Source organism: Dendrobates tinctorius, unplaced genomic scaffold (genome assembly GCF_039654945.1).
Source record: "Dendrobates tinctorius isolate UK_male_01 unplaced genomic scaffold, ASM3965494v1 ptg000063l, whole genome shotgun sequence".
Taxonomy (NCBI): Eukaryota; Metazoa; Chordata; class Amphibia; order Anura; family Dendrobatidae; genus Dendrobates; species Dendrobates tinctorius.
The window spans coordinates 7,394,108-7,413,568 of NW_027361731.1; the positions used below are offsets into that span (position 1 = coordinate 7,394,108).

Below are 19,461 nucleotides of genomic sequence, written 5' to 3' on the forward strand. Positions count from 1 at the left end.
CCAGGCACTGGTACGTGTAACACTGATGTAGCACACGGGTGGTGCATGTATTACACACACACACGTACACTGATATCTCTGGTACTGTTATTTCTGGTACCTGAACTGTGAGGATGTGTGGAAGATCCCTTAGACTGGTTCTGCAGCATTTCCATAAAGACTTGAGAGAATCAGAGTATCAAACGTCCTTTTATTGTCACCAGAAGCACTGAAATATTCTGTCTTATCCATGTGATGTACTTGTTGTACTTAAAAATATTCTTCATGACTGAATGAATTCAGAAATTTATAGTGAAGTTTGAACCATCACAAGTCAACAATGACACCTTATTTGCCTCAATATGCGGACACTAGCAGGTGCATGAAGGAAACACATTTTTCCCTAAAGCGTTTTCCAATACACATTTATGACCTTCCTACAGGATAAATTATAATATGATTGCGGGGGGGGGGGTCTAACTTTAAGCATCCCCACTAATCTCAAGAATAAGAGTCCCCAAATCACCAGTGTGAATGTCAGGGCAGCTGAGACATAGATTTCTCTGATAATGATGCTGCAGTTAACCTTGAAGTGAAGAAAAAAAAATATTTCGGCATCGATTGACGACTGCCAGTGGATGTGAGATGTTCAGAGAAAGGATTAAAAGTTTTATTGAAGCAATGCCTTTTGGAGCTGATCCAACTCCTTCATCATGTACATTTAAACAGGATGACACCTCTGCCCTTTATCAATACATGTTATATAAATACTTATTTCTAAATCAGAGCTGACATTCTGTTTAATGTAACCTGATAAAGGAGTTAGATCAACTCCAAAACGTGTCGTTTCAATAAAATTAATTTTTTAACCAGTCTCTGGACACATTACACCCACTGACAGTGCAAGTCTATGCAGCAAGGCTGTCTTCTTCACTTAGCAGTATACCTTCAGCTCCAACACTTACGAGCCTTGGAACTAGTGGTCGTAGTGGTTGGAGCTGCATTGTGGATCCAGTGTTGTGCCTGTACCACACAGACAAATTAGGTTAGCGGTGCACAATGATTCACCCCACGTGCACATTCATGGGCAACGCCGAGCCACGCACGGGGCACTTACCATTTATTTTCATTAGATGACGCTGCAGTGGCACAAGCGGGAAAATGTACATTTGCAGAATGATGGAATCACACAACATGAATATATACAGGGAATGGTGTGAACATCATATCTACTAAGGTCCAAAGGAAAAGGCAGAGTAAGCCCCACTGGGTGAAACCCTTACATTATGCCACTCGCCCCCAGACTGAAGACCACTCAGCCAGCACACCAGCCCCCCTAATACCACACACACTGCTGCCCAGAATGCACATCTGCCAGTGCAATGTAAGTACATGGCAAAACTGCTAGCAAGACAGGGCACAAGCCTGGGGCATACGGGCACCCTGACTCTAAGTACCGGGCACAGGCCCAGCTACTACAACAAGAGCCCAAACTGCATCTTCAGCTTCCCACTGACGGCTGCAAACCTCCCTAATACATCACTTGCTGGGAATATACCCTAAACCAGGGAGCCCCGGACCCACTTACCGGAAAAAGCAGCTATCGGTGCTCTTGTTATTCCCTGTCCCACGCTGTACACAGATCCAGACGTGAGCAATCGAGCTGAATCAAGCAGGCGCGTGTAAACGAAGGCAGAGCAATCGATAAAGCAGCTCTCGCATCGTGATGAAGAGACAGGACGCTTAGTAGATCACAGCAGCTCTGTGCTGGAGCAACGTTACCGGCTGCTGGGGGTCAGTGCTATACATATTTATACATGTGCTCCTGCCGCGCCGCCCCCATACACGTGCCGCCTGGGGCGGACCGCCCCCCCCCGCCCCCCCACGCTACGCCACTGACGGACACGCATGTGATCCACACGGACACACTCTCTGTGGCAAAACACGTTCATGTGAAGGAGACTATTGATTAGTAGTGTACGTATGAAAGAAGGATGAGAAAGAAAGAACAGAGACAGAGAAAATTAAAGAAGAGAGCGAGAGAACAGAAAGAGAGAAAGAAGGGAAGAACAGAGAGAGAGAGAAAGAAAGAGGGGAAGGAAAGAAATAAAGAACAGAGTGAAAGAAAGAAAAGAGAGAAACAAAGAAAGAGGGGAAAGAAAGAACAGAGAGAGTGGACAGAAAAAAAGAACAGAGAGGAAAAAGAGAAGGAAAAAAGATTAGAGAAGGAGAGAGAAAGAGGGGACAGAAATAAAGAACAGAGAAAGAAAGAACAGAGAAAGAAAGGAGGAAGAAAGATAGAACAGAGTGATAGAGAGAAAGAGGGGAAGGAACAGAGAGAAAGAAAGAGGGGAAAAAAAGAACAGAGAAAGAACAGGGGAAAGAAAGAAAGAGCAGAGAGAGAAAAAGAAAGATGGGAACGAAAGAAAGAACAGAGAGAGAGAAAGAAAGGGAAAGCAAGAACAAAGAGAGAGAAAGAAAGAACAGAGAGAGAAGAAAGGGAAAGCAAGAACAAAGAGAGAGAAAGAAAGAACAGAGAGAAAGAGAAGAAAGAAAGAGGGGAAAGAAAGAAAACAGAAAGAACAGAGAGAGAGAGAAAGAACAAATCGAGAAAGAAAAAAAGATTAGAAAGAACAGAGAGAGAGAAAGAAAGAAATATTCTATAAAGATACCATAGCAGCCCGGCTCCCATTATAGTGCCCACCTGAGCCTCCCAATGCAGGACATATCATGATCCACTCACATGGTCGGCATCCCCGATTCCAAGGCGATCTCGCTGTTCACGCTGTTGGAGGACACGGTGATGGATCTGAAGCATTCCCTGAAGTGCTGCCATGGTTCCATCAAAATCTCCTCCCGAAATTACCTAATTTCCGGTCAGTTTTCACCAAGTCACTTCCGGTAGAACATCACGTGCAAGTTGTAAAGTTCTCCTTGGGGCTCTGCCTTGTATTCCTGTGTCCGCGGGAAAAGTAAGCTCCCGGAAGGGGCAGTCTCTCTCTCAAAATCGACACTGTCCCGCTGGATCCGGGATGGTTGGGAGGTATGAATGCTCCCCACCATACACCTCGTACACGCATGGCTCCGCACACCTCATACACACACGGTTACGGTTTGTATGCCTTGTACACACATGGCTCCGCTCCGTTCACCTTGTACACACACAACTCCGCTCCATACGCACGCGGCTTCACTCCGTACACCCCGTACACACCCGGCTCTGCTCCGTAAACACACGGCTCAGTTCCATTCACTTTGTACACACAGGGCTCCGTTACGTGCACCTCGTACACACACTGCTCCGCTTCGTACACCTCGTACACAAACGGCTCCGGACCATACACCTTGTACACAAGCGGCTCCACTCCGCACACCTTGCATACACGCAGCTCCACTCCCCACACCTCATACACATCCGGCTCCACTCCGTACACCTCATACACATCCGTCTCCGCTCTGTACACCTTGTACACACGTGGCTCTGCTTCCGCTCTGTGCACCTCGCACACACACGGCTCCGCACCGTACACCTCGTACACATGCGGCTTAGCTCCGCACACCTCGTACACACACGGCTCCCCTCTGTACACTTCGTACACAAACGGCTACACTCCGGTTCACCTCGTAGACACACGGCTCCGCTCTCGCTCCGTACACATGCGGCTCTGCTCTGTACACCTCACACACATGGCTCCGGGCTCTGCAGCGTACACACGAGGCTTCACTCCGCACACCTCGTCCACACGCGGCTCAGCAACGTACACCTCGTACACACGCGGCTCAGCTCCGCACACCTCGTACACACAAGGCTCCGCTCTGCACACCTCATACACACAAGGCTCCCCTCTGTATACCTCGTACACACATGGCTCTTCTCCGTACACCTTGTACACACACGGCTCTGCTCCATACACACGCGGCTTCACTCCGTACACCCCATACACACCCGGCTCTGCTTCGCTCCGTAAACACACGGCTCAGTTCCATTCACTTTGTACACAAAGGGCTCCATTCCGTGCACCTTGTACCGACACTGCTCAGCTCCGTACACCTTGTACACACACAGCTCCGGACCGTACACCTCGTACACACGTGGCTCCACTCTGCACACCTCGTACACATGCAGCTCCGCTCCCCACACCACGTACACTTCCGCCTCCGCTCTGTACACCTCGTACACACACGGCTCCGGGCTCTGCACCGTACACCTTGTACACAGACGGCTCCCCTCTGTACACCTCGTACACACGCAGCTCCGACCATACACTTCGTACACACACGGCTCCGCTCAGTACACCTCGTACACACATGGCTCCCCTCTGTACACCTCGTAAACACACTGCTTCGCACTGGACAACTCGTACACATATGGCTCAGCTCCACATACCTCGTACACACGGCTCCGCTCCGTACACCTCGTACACACATGGCTCCACTCCGTACACCTAGTACACACACGGCTCCGAGCTCTGCACCGTACATCTCGTAGACAAGCAGCTCCACTAACCTCGTACCCACGCGGCTCTGCTCCGTATACCACGTACACACACGGCTCTTTTCCGTACACCTCGTACACACACAGCTCTATGCAGCATTATTCATCTTGGTCTTACCAGCAGGTTTTCATCCTGAACCTTCTGCTCCACTGGGGATGCTGAATGCTAACGTGGTGTGGGCTCGTCCAGTCTCTATGGCGATGCGTCCATCCAGCATTGTTTCGGTCACTCCCACTCAGCGACACCATCCAATCGGAAGTGCCCGGAGGCGAAATTACCTGGAATGGCGTGTGATGCTATTTCCTGGATCCCACACGTGACACATCACCCAGGAGCGTCATAGATGCATTTACCCACGTGGGGTATACTCACTGCCTGTGAGCTCTGATTGCCATTTGCCCCATGTCATTCGGTTTACACCAATAAGCCATCAGGGGTATGTCCCAACCACTATTAGTTGTCACACCAATAACATGAACCTGGACAGGAAAGGGGAGGTATAAACAATAACCACCAATGTGATTGGTTTACATTGGTAGACTCAATCATGTGTTCCATCGATATGACCGGGGAGCAGCCCCAATTCCTTTAGAAACACTCCCACTCTATCCCAGAGTTACTCTCCTTGCCTGGATTAGTGCAGGACCTTGGATTGTTGGAAGCCCATATAAATACACCTTTGGAAACCCTTATCCATACCCTCTCTGAGGAAGCTGAGTGGCAAAACGTGTGTAAGAGGGAATAGTGGCAAATATGTCATCTTTATCTGTACACTACTGGCATGTCGTCTATAGGATGTGTAATCTCCATCTCTTGTTAGGAGGTTTCCTCCTATAAACTATATGGGCTGTAATATGTTCCTGGAATATTCCATATGGCACTTGCTGCACTTTATATCTCCTGTATGTATTCCAGGAATGTAATGCGCTGTTAGCTCTTTATTTTCTCACTATTTATACCCTTTGCTCTGTGTCCTCTCATTATATAAGCTATTCATATATAAGTGCACAATAGCTATTGACCTTATAAACTGATATCAGGTGATATATCTACAATCCGTATATACAGTATATATCTATGTATGTATTTATCTTATACTCAATAAATACGGTGCACTTAATCTCATTTCCACCTTGCTAGTGACACCACTGTCTGGATACTTCTCAGGAACCAGTACCAGGCTCTCACGCAGGAAAACGATGAAGAAATACATCAGGATAAGACTTTGCCCACAAACAGCAACCTTGTACGCCTTCAGAGTCCTCCTGGATGGAGAAAGAAAAATGTTGTGAAGAAGAAACGGAGTGGTCATGGAGGATTCCCTGTTGAGAGGAACAGAGGCCGCTATCTGCAGACCGGATATAACTTCAAGAGAAATGTGCTGTCTTCCAGGTGCAAAAATTAAAGATGTGTCTGACAGGATATCAGGACTCTTCAGACCTACAGATGACTACCCATTCCTGCTACTACATGTGGGGACAAATGACACAGCAAGAAACGACCTGGAAACCATCTGCAGAGACTTTGAAGACTTAGGCAAGAAAGTGAAAGAACTGGGAGCGCAGGTGGTCTTCTCTTCCATCCTCCCAGTGGATGGCCATGGAACAAGGAGGTGGAATAAGATTCTGCAGGTGAACAACTGGCTACGTCGATGGTGCCATCAGCAAGGATTTGGATTTCTGGATCACGGAGTGAATTACCTATACGATGGACTACTTGCTAGAGATGGGGTGCACCTTACGAAGACTGGAAAACATGTATTTGGAAGTCGCCTTGCTACACTTGTAAGGAGAGCTTTAAACTAGAACAACGTGGGAAGGGAAGCAAAAGACCAGAAAAAGCCATACACCTGACAAATGCTATTGAGAGCTCTGCTATTTGAAGTGGAAAGGAAGAACAAAGACAAAAGAATCTAATTATAAAATAAAATTATTGGAGAAAGAGAAACCAATCACAAACTAAAATGTTTCTATACTAATGCACAAAGCATGGGCAACAAACAAGGAGAATTGGAACTACTAACACAGGAAAAGAAATATGATGTCATTGGAATCACTGAAACTTGGTGGGACGATACACATGATTGGAATACAAGACTAGAAGGATACAACTTGTTTTCTAGAAACAGACTTGATAAACGAGGAGGAGGTGTCACATTGTATGTTAGAAACGCGTATATCTGCACAGAGATTGAAGCTTCAGAGACTGAGTTCTGTGGAAACTGGGTAAGAATACAAGGACAGAACAATGGAAAGGACACCATTGTAGGCATTTACTACAGGCCGCCTGTGCAAGCTGAAGATATGGATGAACTCTTTATGCATCACATGGCCAAGTTCTCCAAAAAATATGACATAGTTGTCATGGGATATTTCAACTATCCTGACATTTGTTGGGAATCTCTCTCAGGCAAAACTAACAGGTCAAGGAAATTCTTATCCTCTTGCTGACAACTTCATCTTCCAAAAGGTAGGGGAGAAAACAAGGGGAACTGCTACCTTGGATCTAATCCTTATAAACAGGGAGGAAATGGTTGAGGAGCTAAAAGTGGCTGGGACCCCAGGAGGTAGCGACCATGCTATTTTAGAATTTTGGATAACTAGAGGAGGAAGACCTGTGAAGACTCAGACGTCAAGGTTAGATTTCAGAAAGGCAGATTTTAAGGGATTCAGAAAGAGAAATGTAGGGATCCAATGGCTGGATATCCTTAAAGAGAAAAATGTCCAGGAAGGATGGGAAATCTTGAAAAACGAAATTCTCAAAGCACAATTGTAAACAATTCCGAAAAGAGGGAAGAATAGGAAGCAATTAAGGAAACAAGGATGGATGAACACAGAACTTAAGCACATGCTAAAAAGGAAGAAAGAAATGTTTATAAAATGGAAAGAGGGAGGCATATCTAAAGAAGAATATAATGCTGTCTGCAGAACCTGCAGGGCACAAATCAGATTAGCTAAAGCTGACAATGAATTGAGGCTTGCAAGAGATGTCAAAAGCAATAATAAAGGATTTTGGGGATATGTCAAAAGTAAAAGAAAAGTCAAAGATGCTATAGGATTTTTGCAGGATGAAAATGATGAAATGGCAAGACAGGATGTTGAGAAGGCCGAACTTTTAAATTCCAATTTTGCATCTGTTTTCTCTCAGAAAGGAAATGTAACATCAACTGTTCTTCACTGTCCTATTAATGGAATAGAAGAATCCAGGATATCTATAAACAGAAAGATAGTGAGGAAACACTTAGCTAACCTAAATGAATTCAAGTCTCCAGGTCCAGATCAATTACACCCCAGAGTGCTGAAGGAGATAGCAGAAGAAATTTTTGAACCCCTCTCCATAATCTTCAAAATTCTTGGAGAACAGAAGTGCCAGAAGACTGGAGAAGAGCAAATGTTGTTCCTATCTTCAAAAAGGGGAAGAAGGTGGACCCAGGCAACTATACGCCGGTGAGTCTGACTTCTATACCAGGAAAGATCTTTGAACAAATTATTAAACAACATGTATGTCAGTACCTGGATAAGAATGAAGTGATTAAACAGATTCAGCATGGGTTTGTAACTAACAAGTCATGTCAGACTAACTTAATTTCCTTCCATGATGGAATCACTGATTGGGTGGATCAAGGAAATGCTGTGGATATAGTATATCTTGACTTCAGCAAATCATTTGACAAAGTATCTCATACAATCCTTATTGAAAAAATGACTAAGTATGGAATGGACAAGGCAACTGTTAGGTGAAATCATAACTGGCTTAGTGATCGGACCCAAAGAGTGGTCGTAAATGGCTGCACATCCAGTTGGAAGAATGTCTCAAGTGGGGTACCACAGGGCTCTGTCCTGGGCCCTGTATTGTTCAACATCTTTATCAATGATTTAGATGAAGGAATTGAGGGTAAACTGATTAAATTTGCTGATGACACAAAGCTAGGAGGTATCGCTAATACTGGAAAAGAGAGAGAGGATTCAAAAAGATATAAATAAACTGGAGCAGTGGGCAGCAACTAACAGAATGGTTTTTAACAGGGAAAAATGCAAAGCACTACATCTGGGCAATAAAAATGAAAAAAGCATATACAGAATGGGAGGAATAGGGTTAAGCAACAGCACATGTGAAAAAGACTTGGGTATACTAATAGATCACAGACTGAATATGAGTCAACAGTGTGATGCAGCAGCAAAAAAGGCAAATGCAATTCTAGGATGTATTAACAGAAGCATACAGTCTAGATCACATGGTCATTATTGCCCTCTACTCCTCTTTGGTCAGACCTCATCTGGAATATTGTGTCCAGTTTTGGGCACCACATTTTAAAAAAGACATCAACAAACTGGAGCAAGTTCAGAAAAGAGCGACCAGAATGGTGACCGGTCTGCAAACCCTGTCTTATGAGGAAAGGTTGCAGGATTTTGGAATGTTTAGCTTGCAAAAGAGAAAACTGAGAGAAGACTTAATAGCTGTCTACAAATATCTAAAGGGCTGTCACATTGTAGAAGGATCATGTTTATTCTCATTTGCACAAGGAAAGACTAGAAGCAATGGGATGAAACTGAATGGGAGGAGACACAGATATTAGAAAAAACTTTTTGACAGAGTGATCAATGAGTGGAACAGGCTGCCATGAGAAGTGGTGAGTTCTCCTTCAATGAAAGTCTTCAAACAGAGGCTGGACAGACATCTGACTGGGATGATTTAGCGAATCCTGCTTTGAGCAGGGGGTTGGGCCAGATGGCCCAGGAGGTCCCTTCCAACTCTACGATTCTATGATGGCACTTTTGCACCACTAGATGGAGCTACATTTGCCTGAATTTTTATATCTACACATGGTTTACACACATTAAATTTTCTTGTCTTAACTATATACTATTTCACATTATAAGCTGTGTATTTTTGTAATTATTTGTATGTATACATAATTGATTACTACTTCTGTCTCTGTAAAAACAATCCCCTTTAACCCCTTTCCGACATCAGGTGTAAATGTACACTGATGTTGGACCCCCTCCCTTTGATGTGGGCTCCAACGCTGAGCCCACATCATTTCCAGCACATGATGGACAGGAAATCGCACCCATCGGTGACCCTGTCACGCGATCTGGGTCATCAATGGGTTGGCATGACCTGTATGGTTGTCACTGCCGGATCCTATGAGCGCTGCCCGGTGGTTGGCGCTCAAACCAAATGAGCAACTCTGCTACATACAGGCGATCTGATCATCACCTCTATGTAGCAGAGCCGATCGGGCTATGGCAGCTACTAGTCTCCCATGGAGACTATTGATGCATGCCTGTGGAGACATGGGGGGGTCAGCGAGCGCCCCGGTCCGCTAGCCTAAACTGCATGGACCAGGGATCGTCCCGCCGAACTCACGCTCTCCTTATAACGTGTGCAAAACACTACTCAGACAACACAGGGTGAGGGTAACACAGTGTGGCAATGCTTTATTGAACCAGAAAACAGGCAGATAACACATAGAACAATCCCAGCAAAATACCCAAGATGGGGCACGTTACAGAGTCTCACCCTTCCGCGGACTCGTCAGGATAAGAGGAGCCATGACTTCAGAGCTGCCACAGTCGCTACCCCACCTGTTGCACGCACACAGAGAGGAGGTAAGGACAAGCGTAGGAAGATGACAGTCCATTGAGTCCATACAAGGTACAAGACCATCAACAAAGGGGGTGGAAAAAACCACAAATGCATGGCTACAGATCCAACCATAAAATAGTTTAAATCTTTATGAAATATTATGCAGGTAAAGACAAAGACAGTGACAAATGAAAGTGCAGGCACGGACAACCCGTGCAGCTCATGGGAGAAAACGCTAAAACCCCGAAAAACCTAAGCGTGGGACATGAGATGGTGTAACAGTAGGGTCACGGTACCATGCATATTAATGTAAGTCCATAATTAACTAGTGGCCAAGCCACAAATACATCAACAAAGGGGTTAAAGACAACCACATAATGGACATCATATTAAACCATTAGCTGCCAGACAGGACCATGATGCCTACAAGCCTATGTAAAAAAATGACAAGTGTCAAATATTATGACATAATCACCATGCGTTGTTATAAAGTGTTGCCTCAAGTGAGCAGCACGGTGAAGGTTACAGGGGTCTGCGCGTCTACCCCGACGCACGTTTCGGATGCTCGTCCTTCGTCAGGGGTCGTGTATAAAGTGAAAACCGGGATCTTTAAAAAGGGGTCGGCCCGGAAGATGGAAGGCGCGGACCGGAAGTGACACATTCGCAGTCATGACAACCAGGAATGCCGGGCAGCGCTAGCATCTAGCAGCAGGAAGGATGGTGTCCATGACACCATGGCAACCAGCCGCAGAGAGACACCGGAAGCCGCGCGGCACCCCGGAGCATAACGCGCATGCGTACAAGTCTACGGACACCACCAGTGGTGTCTGAATCACCAGTCATTGAAAGAAGGGATACCTACAAAAACCGGTCACCGTATATAATTAGATCGTTAAATAGTTTATACATCTGGCATAGTTATATCATGGAGCCACATCCTGAAACTATGGGATGGTCACACGGGTTATAAAGGGGAATACTTATACAATTATTATGACTGGCATGTATTCAGCAACATGATTGAATCAGATGAATTCTATCTAAAGAATCCTGTTCTGCACCCATATCTGGACATATAGCAACATATAGCGATTTCCCATACAATACTAAGCTGTATAGACATCACATTAGTATTACATGGACATGTATATTGTATGGTATATAATAGACAGAAAAATAACCACACATTCCAAGTGTAGCCACATCAAAACACTCTGCCTGCAGATACAGGCACCGAAGGAAAACACACAAATGTGTGTATATTTATGTGTATCTCAATAGTGCACCCAAAGAGTGCGAAAGGCTCCATCCAAAATGCAGTCATAATTACACATCAAGGATATCATAGACATATTAACCCCTTCCTGACATCAGACGTACTATCCCGTCCATGGGACCTGGGCCCCTATGCCCATGGACGGGATAGTACGTCTACCGCGATCAGCGGTGCCCACGTGGTGAGCACCGCTGATCGCGGCCGGGTGTCAGCTGATTATCACAGCTGACACCCGGCACAATGTGTCAGGGGCGGTCACGGACCACCCCCGACACGTTTTACCCCTTGCACACCGCGATCAAACATGATCGCGGTGTACCGGGGGTTAAAGGGAAGCATCGTCAGGGAGGGGGCTCCCTCCATGCTTCCCTGAGCCCCCCACGGCAGCGCAATGTGCAGCTCTGCTGCGGGGGGCTCCTTTCCTGCAGGCGACGCAAGATGGCGACGGGAGCCTTCGGGGGCCTGCAGGAAGCTGGCATCCTCAGTGCCTGCAAAGCGCAGGCATGAGGAAGCATTGTGCACTGCCTGTGACAGATTGCTGATCTGTCACAGTGATCTGTGATGTGACAGATCAGCGATCTGTCACAGAACAGAGATGTCCCACCTGGGACTATTTAATAAAGTACAAAAAAAATAAAAAAAAGTGTTAAAATAATTTTAAAAGAATCGCCAAATAAATTACAAAAAAAAAAAAATATTCCTGCAAATAAATCCATTTTTTGAAAATAAAAAAAAAAACAATAAAAGTACACATATTAGGTATCGCCGCGTCCGTAACGACCCGCCCTATAAAACTGTCCCATTAGTTAACCCCTTTAGCGAACCCCTTAAAAAATAAAAATAAAAAACGAAGCAAAAAATAATGATTTATTATCATACCGCCAAACAAAAAGTGTAATAACGCGCGATCAAAAAGACGCATATAAATATCCATGGTAACGCTGAAAACGTCATCTTGTCCCGCAAAAAACGAGCTGCCACACAGTATCGTCAGCGAAAAAATAAAAAAGTTATAGCTCGCAGAATAAAGCGATGCAAAAATAATTATTTTTTATATAAAATAGTTTAAATTGCATAAAACCGACAAAACATAAAAAACGACCTAAATGAGGTATCGCTGTAACCGTACTGACCCGAAGAATAAAACCGCTTTATCAATTTTACCGCACGCGGAACGGTGTAAACGCACCCCCCCAAAAGAAATTCATGAAAAGCTGGTTTTTGTTCATTCTGCGTCCCAAAAATCGGAATAAAAAGCGATCAAAAAATGTCACTTGCCCGAAAATGGTACCAATAAAAACATCAACTCGTCCCGCAAAAAATAAGACCTCACATGACTCAGTGGGTCAAAATACGGAAAAATTATAGCTCTCAATATGTGGTGATGCAAAAACTTTTTACAATAAAAAGCGTCTTTTAGCATGCGACAGCCGCCAAACATAAAAACCGCCATAAATAGTAAATCAAACCCCCCCGTTATCACCCCCTTAGTTAGGGAAAAATAATAAAATAAAAAAAATGTATTTATTTCCATTTTTCCATTACGGTTAGGGAAGGGTTAGGGCTAGGGTTAGGGCAGAGATTAGGGTTAGGGCTAGGGTTAGGGTAGGGTTAGGGCTAGGGTTAGGGCTGAGATTAGGGTTAGGGGTGTGTTGGGGTTCGGGTTGGAGTTGGGGATTTCAACTGTTTGGGCACATCAGGGGCTCTCCAAATGCAACATGGCGTCTGATTTCAATTCCAGCCAATTCTGAGTCGAAAAAGTCAAATGGTGCTCCTTCCCTTCCAAGCTCTGACATGCGCCCAAACAGTGTTTTACCCCCACATGTAGGGTATCAGCCTACTCAGGACAAATTGCAAAACAATTTTTGGGGTCCAATTTCTCCTGTTACCCTTAGGAAAATAAAAAATTGGGGGCAAAAATATAATTTTTGTGGAAAAAAATGATTTTTTTATTTTCACGTCCGAGCGTTATAAAATTCTGTGAAGCACTTGGGGGTTCAAAGTGCTCACCACACATCTAGATAAGTTCCGTAGGGGGTCTAGTGTCCAAAATGGGGTCACTTGTGGGGAGTTTCAATAGTTTAGGTACATCAGGGGCTCTCCAAACGCACATGACACCCGCAGACCATTCCATCAAAGTCTGCATTCCAAAACGTCACTGCTTCCCTTCCGAGCCCCGGCGTGTGTCCATACAGTAGTTTTCTCCCACATATGGGGCGTCAGCGTACTCAGGACAAATTGGACAACAACTTTTGGGGTTCAATTTCTCCTGTTACCCTTGGGAAAATAAAAAAATTGGGGACTAATTGATCATGTTTGTGGAAAAAATACGATTTTTTTATTTTCATGCCCGAGCATTATAAACTTCTGTGAAGCCCTTGGGGGTTCAAAGTGCTCACCTCACATCTAGATAAGTTCCTTAGGGGGTCTAGTTTTCAAAATGGGGTCATTTGTGGGGGGTTTCCACTGTTTAGGTACATTAGGGGCTCTCCAAAGGCAACATGACACCCGCAGACCATTCCATCAAAGTCTGCATTCCAAAACGTCACTACTTCCCTTCCGAGCCCTGACGTGTGTCCATACAGTAGTTTTCTCCCACATATGGGGCGTCAGCATACTCAGGACAAATTGGACAACAACTTTTGGGGTCCAATTTCTCCTGTTACCCTTGGGAAAATGAAAAAATTGGGGACTAATTGATCATGTTTGTGGAAAAAATACGATTTTTTTATTTTCATGCCCGGGCATTATAAACTTCTGTGAAGCCCTTGGGGGTTCAAAGTGCTCACCTCACATCTAGATAAGTTCCTTAGGGGGTCTAGTTTTCAAAATGGGGTCATTTGTGGGGGGTTTCCACTGTTTAGGTACATCAGGGGTTTTCCAATCGCGACATGGTGTCCGATCTCAATTCCAGCCAAAAACATCAAATGGCGCTGCTTCCCTTCCGAGCTCTGCCATGCGCCCAAATAGTGGTTTACCCCCACATGTGGGGTATCAGCGTACTCCGGACAAATTGCACAATAACTTTTAGGGTCCTGTTACCCTTGGAAAAATAAGAATTGACTGGTGAAACGATCATTTTTGTGGAAAAAATAGGATTTTTTAATTGTACCGCTGTACGTTATAAACTTCTGTAAAGCCCTTGTGGGTTAAAGTTCTCACCACATATCTAGATAAGTTCCTTTGGGGGTCTAGTTTCCAAAATGGGGTCACTTGTAGGGGGTTTCCACTTTTAAGGTACATCAGGGACTCTCCAAACGTGACATGGCGTCCGATCTGAATTCCAGACAATTTTGCATTGAAAAAGTCAAACGGCGCTCCTTCCATTCTGAGCTCTGCCATGCGCCGAAAGTCGTTCCCCCCCCACATATCAGGTGTCAGCATACTCAGGACAAATTGCACAATAACTTTTGCAGTCCAATTTCTCCTGTTATCCTTGGTAAAATAAAAAAAATTGAACCTGAAGTATTTTTTTTGTGAAAAAAAGTTAGATGTTCATTTTTTTTTAAATATTCAAAAAAATTCCTGTGACGCACCTAAAGGGTTAATAAACTTCTTGAAAGTGGTTTTGAACACCTTAAGGCTACTTTCACACATCAGTTTTTTGCCGTCAGGCATGATCCGGCTTTTTTTAGAAAAAACGGATCCGGCATAAATTTTGGAGAACTGTAGAAACGGATCCGTTTTTTTGCTGGATCCGTCTCTGTTCCTGGCGGCTGGCCAATTGGATCTGAGCATGCGCAGACTTAAAAAAACCGGATCCGGTTGCTGGATCCGTCTTTTTCTGGATCCGGCGCATTCCGGCGCCCATAGACTTTCATTGTAGCAAAAAGCTGGAAGCGCCGGATCCGGCGCTTCCGGCTTTTTCGCCGGAGACAAAAAACGTTACAGTAGACGTTTTTTCAAGACGCCGGAATGAGACAAAGTTGCCGGATCCGGCAAAAAACGGATGAAACGCAATGCCATCCGGCACGATCCGGCGCTAATGCAAGTCAATGGGGAAAAACCGGATCCGGCATTGCATTTTGACGGATCCGTTTTTTCCAAAAAAAGCCGGATCGCGCCTGAAGGCAAAAAACTGATGTGTGAAAGAGGCCTAAGGGGTGCAGTTTTTAGAATGGTGTCACTTTTGGGTATTTTCTATCATATAGACCACTCAAAGTGGCTTCAAATGTGATGTGGTCCGTAAAAATAAAATGGTGTTGTAAAAATGAGAAATCGCTGGTCAACTTTTAACTCTTATAACTTCCTAACAAAAAAAATGTTGGTTCCAAAACTGTGCTGATGTAAAGTAAACATGTGGGAAATGTTAGTTATCAAGTTTTTTGGGTGCCATATCTCTGTGATTTAAGGGCATAAAAATTCAAAGAAAATTGCGAAATTTTCAAAATTTTCGCCAAATTTCCGTTTTTCTCACAAATAAACGCAAGTTATTTGAATGAAATTTTACCACTAACATGAAGTACAATATGTCACGAGAAAACGATGTCAGAATCACCGGGATCCATGGAAGCGTTCCAGAGTTATGACCTCATAAAGGTACAGTGGTCAGAATTGTAAAAATTGGCCCGGTCATGAATGTGCAAACCACCCTTGGGGGTGAAGGGGTTAAAGAGAAATGCAAACAAGATATACAGACACATATGGGTCCATCAATAGTCATATATTTATATATATTTATCCTCTGATTAGAAAATTCACTGACAAGAGGATAAAACTAAACTTTATTAATTCCAAATGTAAAACTATACCCATAATTCACCCCCTGAAGGTTAGTCAGAAGGTGACTAATAGAAAACCTATACCCCACATCTCAGTATATAGGGTGAGGTGACGTATGCACACTCGCTCTCCAAGCCTCTCATTTCTATGGGTTTTGTCATCCTCACCAAAGACGAAGAAAACCCTAAAATCCTGTATCATGGTATCCGAAGCAGTCAGAAAACGAGCCACATACTGGCAGACCCCAGACTTCACACTATATACTTCGTAAGTTTATAAGCCACTCCAGTGTGAGGAATAGATAGTATGTGAAATTACAGTATATACCACTCAGGGAACACTTAAGTGCTCCAGATATAATTTCCATATTCACACTAAATAATGGCACAGATCTCCCAGACATTATGGTTGCACATATCCCTAGCCTTTATAACGATATTGCACTCATTCCCTGACAGACCGCAGCATGGCCATTAGTTACAAGCTGCTAATGATCTTTGGAGCAGGTAAGTTTTCCCTGAGTGGTAGATATTGGGTGGTCTGAAAACTGGGTTTAGTCTAGGACAATTTGTCTGCACTAATTGACAGCTGTTACAATACCAAACTAGAGCAGTCCCTATAGGAGAAAAAACATAATTATACTGTATTTTCACATACTTTCTATTCCTGACTGATCACCATTGGAGTGGCTTATATACTTACGAAGTATATAGTTTTTAGTCTGGATTCTGCCAATATATGTCTAGTTTTATGACTGTTTCAGATAACATGATACGTGATTTTAGGTTTTTTTTCCTGTTGTCTAGTCTCACTTGAATATAGATCAATATTAAATAGTCTCCTGATGAGTCGCCTTTGGTGAGGACAACCTGTAGAAATAAGAGGCTTGGAGAGTGAGTGTGTATACGTCACCTCACCCTACAAACTGAAATGTGGGGTATATGTTTTTTCTATTAGTCGCCTTCTGACTAACTTTCAGGGGATGAATTATGGGTATAGTTTTACATTTGAAATTAATGAAGTTTAATTTTATCCTTTTGTCAGCAAACATGAGGAATGACAAGAGACAGCCCATTTAAGAAGATCCAATCTTGGTTAAAACTATTACATCATAATGAACATAAAAAAGGCTTCTCCCCTGTGTGACTTCTCTGATGTTTATTAACAGTTGATTTCCAAGTAAAATTTTTCCCACATTAAGAAAATGAAAAAGGCTTCTCCTCTGTGTGACTGCTCTGATGTTTAACAAGACGCACTTTCCAGGTAAAACATTTCCCACATTCTGAACAGGAAAAAGGCTTCTCCCCTGTGTGAGCTCTCTGGTGCTTAACACAATTTGATTTATTGCTAAAACATTTCCCACATTCTGAACATGAAAAAGGCATCTACCCTGTGTGAGTTTTCTGGTGAGTAACAAGCGCTGATTTCCGCTTAAAACATTTATGACATTCTGAACATGAAAAAGGCTTCTCCCCTGTGTGAGCTCTCTGGTGACTAACAAGCTCTGATTTCTGGCTAAAACATTTCTCACATTCTGAACATGAAAAAGGCTTCTCCCCTGTGTGAGTTCTCTGGTGAATAACAAGCTCTGATTTCAGGCTAAAACATTTCTCACATTCTGAACATGAAAAAGGCTTCTCCCCTGTGTGAGTTCTCTGGTGAATAACAAGCCCTGATTTCCTGTTAAAATATTTCCCACATTCTGAACAGGAAAAAGGCTTCTCCCCTGTATGAGCTCTCTGGTGAATAACAAGATGTGCTTTCTGGTTAAAACATTTCTCACATTCTGAACATGAAAAAAGTTTCTCCCCTGTGTGAGCTCTCTGGTGCTTAACACAATCCGATTGATTGCTAAAATATTTCCCACATTCTGAACATGAAAAAGGCTTCTCTCCTGTGTGAGTTCTCTGGTGATTAACAAGATGTGCTTTCTGGTTAAAACATTTCTCACATTCTGAACATGAAAAAGGCTTCTCCCCTGTGTGAGCTCTCTGGTGACTAACAAGATGTGCTTTCTGGTTAAAACATTTCTCACATTCTGAACATGAAAAAGGCTTCTCCCCTGTGTGAGCTCTCTGGTGCTTAACACAATCTGATTGATTGCTAAAATATTTCCCACATTCTGAACATGAAAAAGGCTTCTCTCCTGTGTGAGTTCTCTGGTGAATAACAAGATTTGCCTTCTGGTTAAAACATTTCTCACATTCTGAACATGAAAAAGGCTTCTCCCCTGTGTGAGCTCTCTGGTGAGTAACAAGATGTGCTTTCTGGTTAAAACATTTCTCACATTCTGAACATGAAAAAGGCTTCTCCCCTGTGTGAGCTATCTGGTGCTTAACACAATTTGATTGAGTGCTAAAACATTTCCCACATTCTGAACAGGAAAAAGGCTTCTCTCCTGTGTGAGTTGTTTGGTGTGCAACAAGATCCCATTTACATTTAAAACATTTTCCACATTCTGAACATGAAAATGACTTCTTTGCTTTAGGAGCAGATTGTTTTTTAATGCCTCTTTTGTGACTTTGATTTTCCTTAGTAGTTGGTAATGAATCGGAAGATAGGACCTGTTCTATAGGATCAGATGCTAGATCTTTGCTGTGAATGGATGATGATATATCTGGAGTAACAGCAATCACTCCAGTTGTATCTTGTAGGATCTCAAGATCATCACATTTAAAAACTGAAGATGTCAGCTGCCCCTCTGATCTCCTGGTACAGTCATCTGCTAAGATAAAAAACAATTATTTTTTAATAAAATATCCTTGAGTTTTATATTTTTGAATATTTCTACTTAAACTGTTCATAAAAATGGGAAGCTGTGTAAAAAACTTTATTTACCAAGACAAAGACAGTTCACAGTCTAATAGAAAACCTTGCTGGATGAACCAGTAGTGTGTGGTGATCCCGATCCACTCCCCTGTCACATTTGCTTTCCTTGCTTTGGCAACACTAAATGTATTTTGGTCCTGACAATAAAGCCTATTTGAGTCTGAGTTCAACTGTTTGTTCATTCTGCCTCCCAATTATCAAATAAAAAGAAACCAATCAATGTTATGTAGGCGAAAATAATACCAAATTCTCATCTCACAAAAAACAAGTCCCCACTCAGGTCCATCATCTGTCAATGGAAAAACAGAGGTTCCCACACTATTAGTGGCTGAAAGGCTGTTGAAAAGCAACAGGGTTTCTATTAACCGATCCTGCAATATCCGCTCTCATTTCTGAGTCTTGCAGTGTGCTCAAACAACATTTAGGATCCCTGTATTTAGCAATATTATAGTGAGAAGAACCCACTTAATTTATGGTGTGTGTCTTCTGGAGCACAATCTGGGCACTATGTGTTGGGTAATAAAATCTTTTCAATCTCCAACATCCACTGTGTGTTAATTTCCAGAAAGT

The 19,461-nt window shown here is 43.5% G+C and overlaps 2 protein-coding genes across 6 annotated transcripts in view; both read right to left on the reverse strand.

Moving 5' to 3' along the window:
• LOC141094206 (uncharacterized) overlaps positions 1 to 19,461 on the reverse strand; it is a 302,483-nt gene that overhangs the window by 114,135 nt on the left and 168,887 nt on the right. The gene's annotated exons all lie outside the window — the stretch shown is intronic.
• The window catches only part of LOC141094225 (uncharacterized), an 80,584-nt gene continuing 78,328 nt past the window's right edge, over positions 17,206 to 19,461 (reverse strand). For 3 of the 4 annotated variants that reach the window (XM_073580029.1, XM_073580030.1, XM_073580027.1), the window contains exon 7: positions 17,206 to 18,787. In XM_073580029.1, coding sequence (XP_073436130.1) covers positions 17,448 to 18,787 — 1,340 coding nt within the window. In that variant the 3' untranslated portion in view covers positions 17,206 to 17,447. The remainder of the gene's footprint in view (positions 18,788 to 19,461) is intronic. The other variant, XM_073580028.1, reaches the window with a different exon arrangement.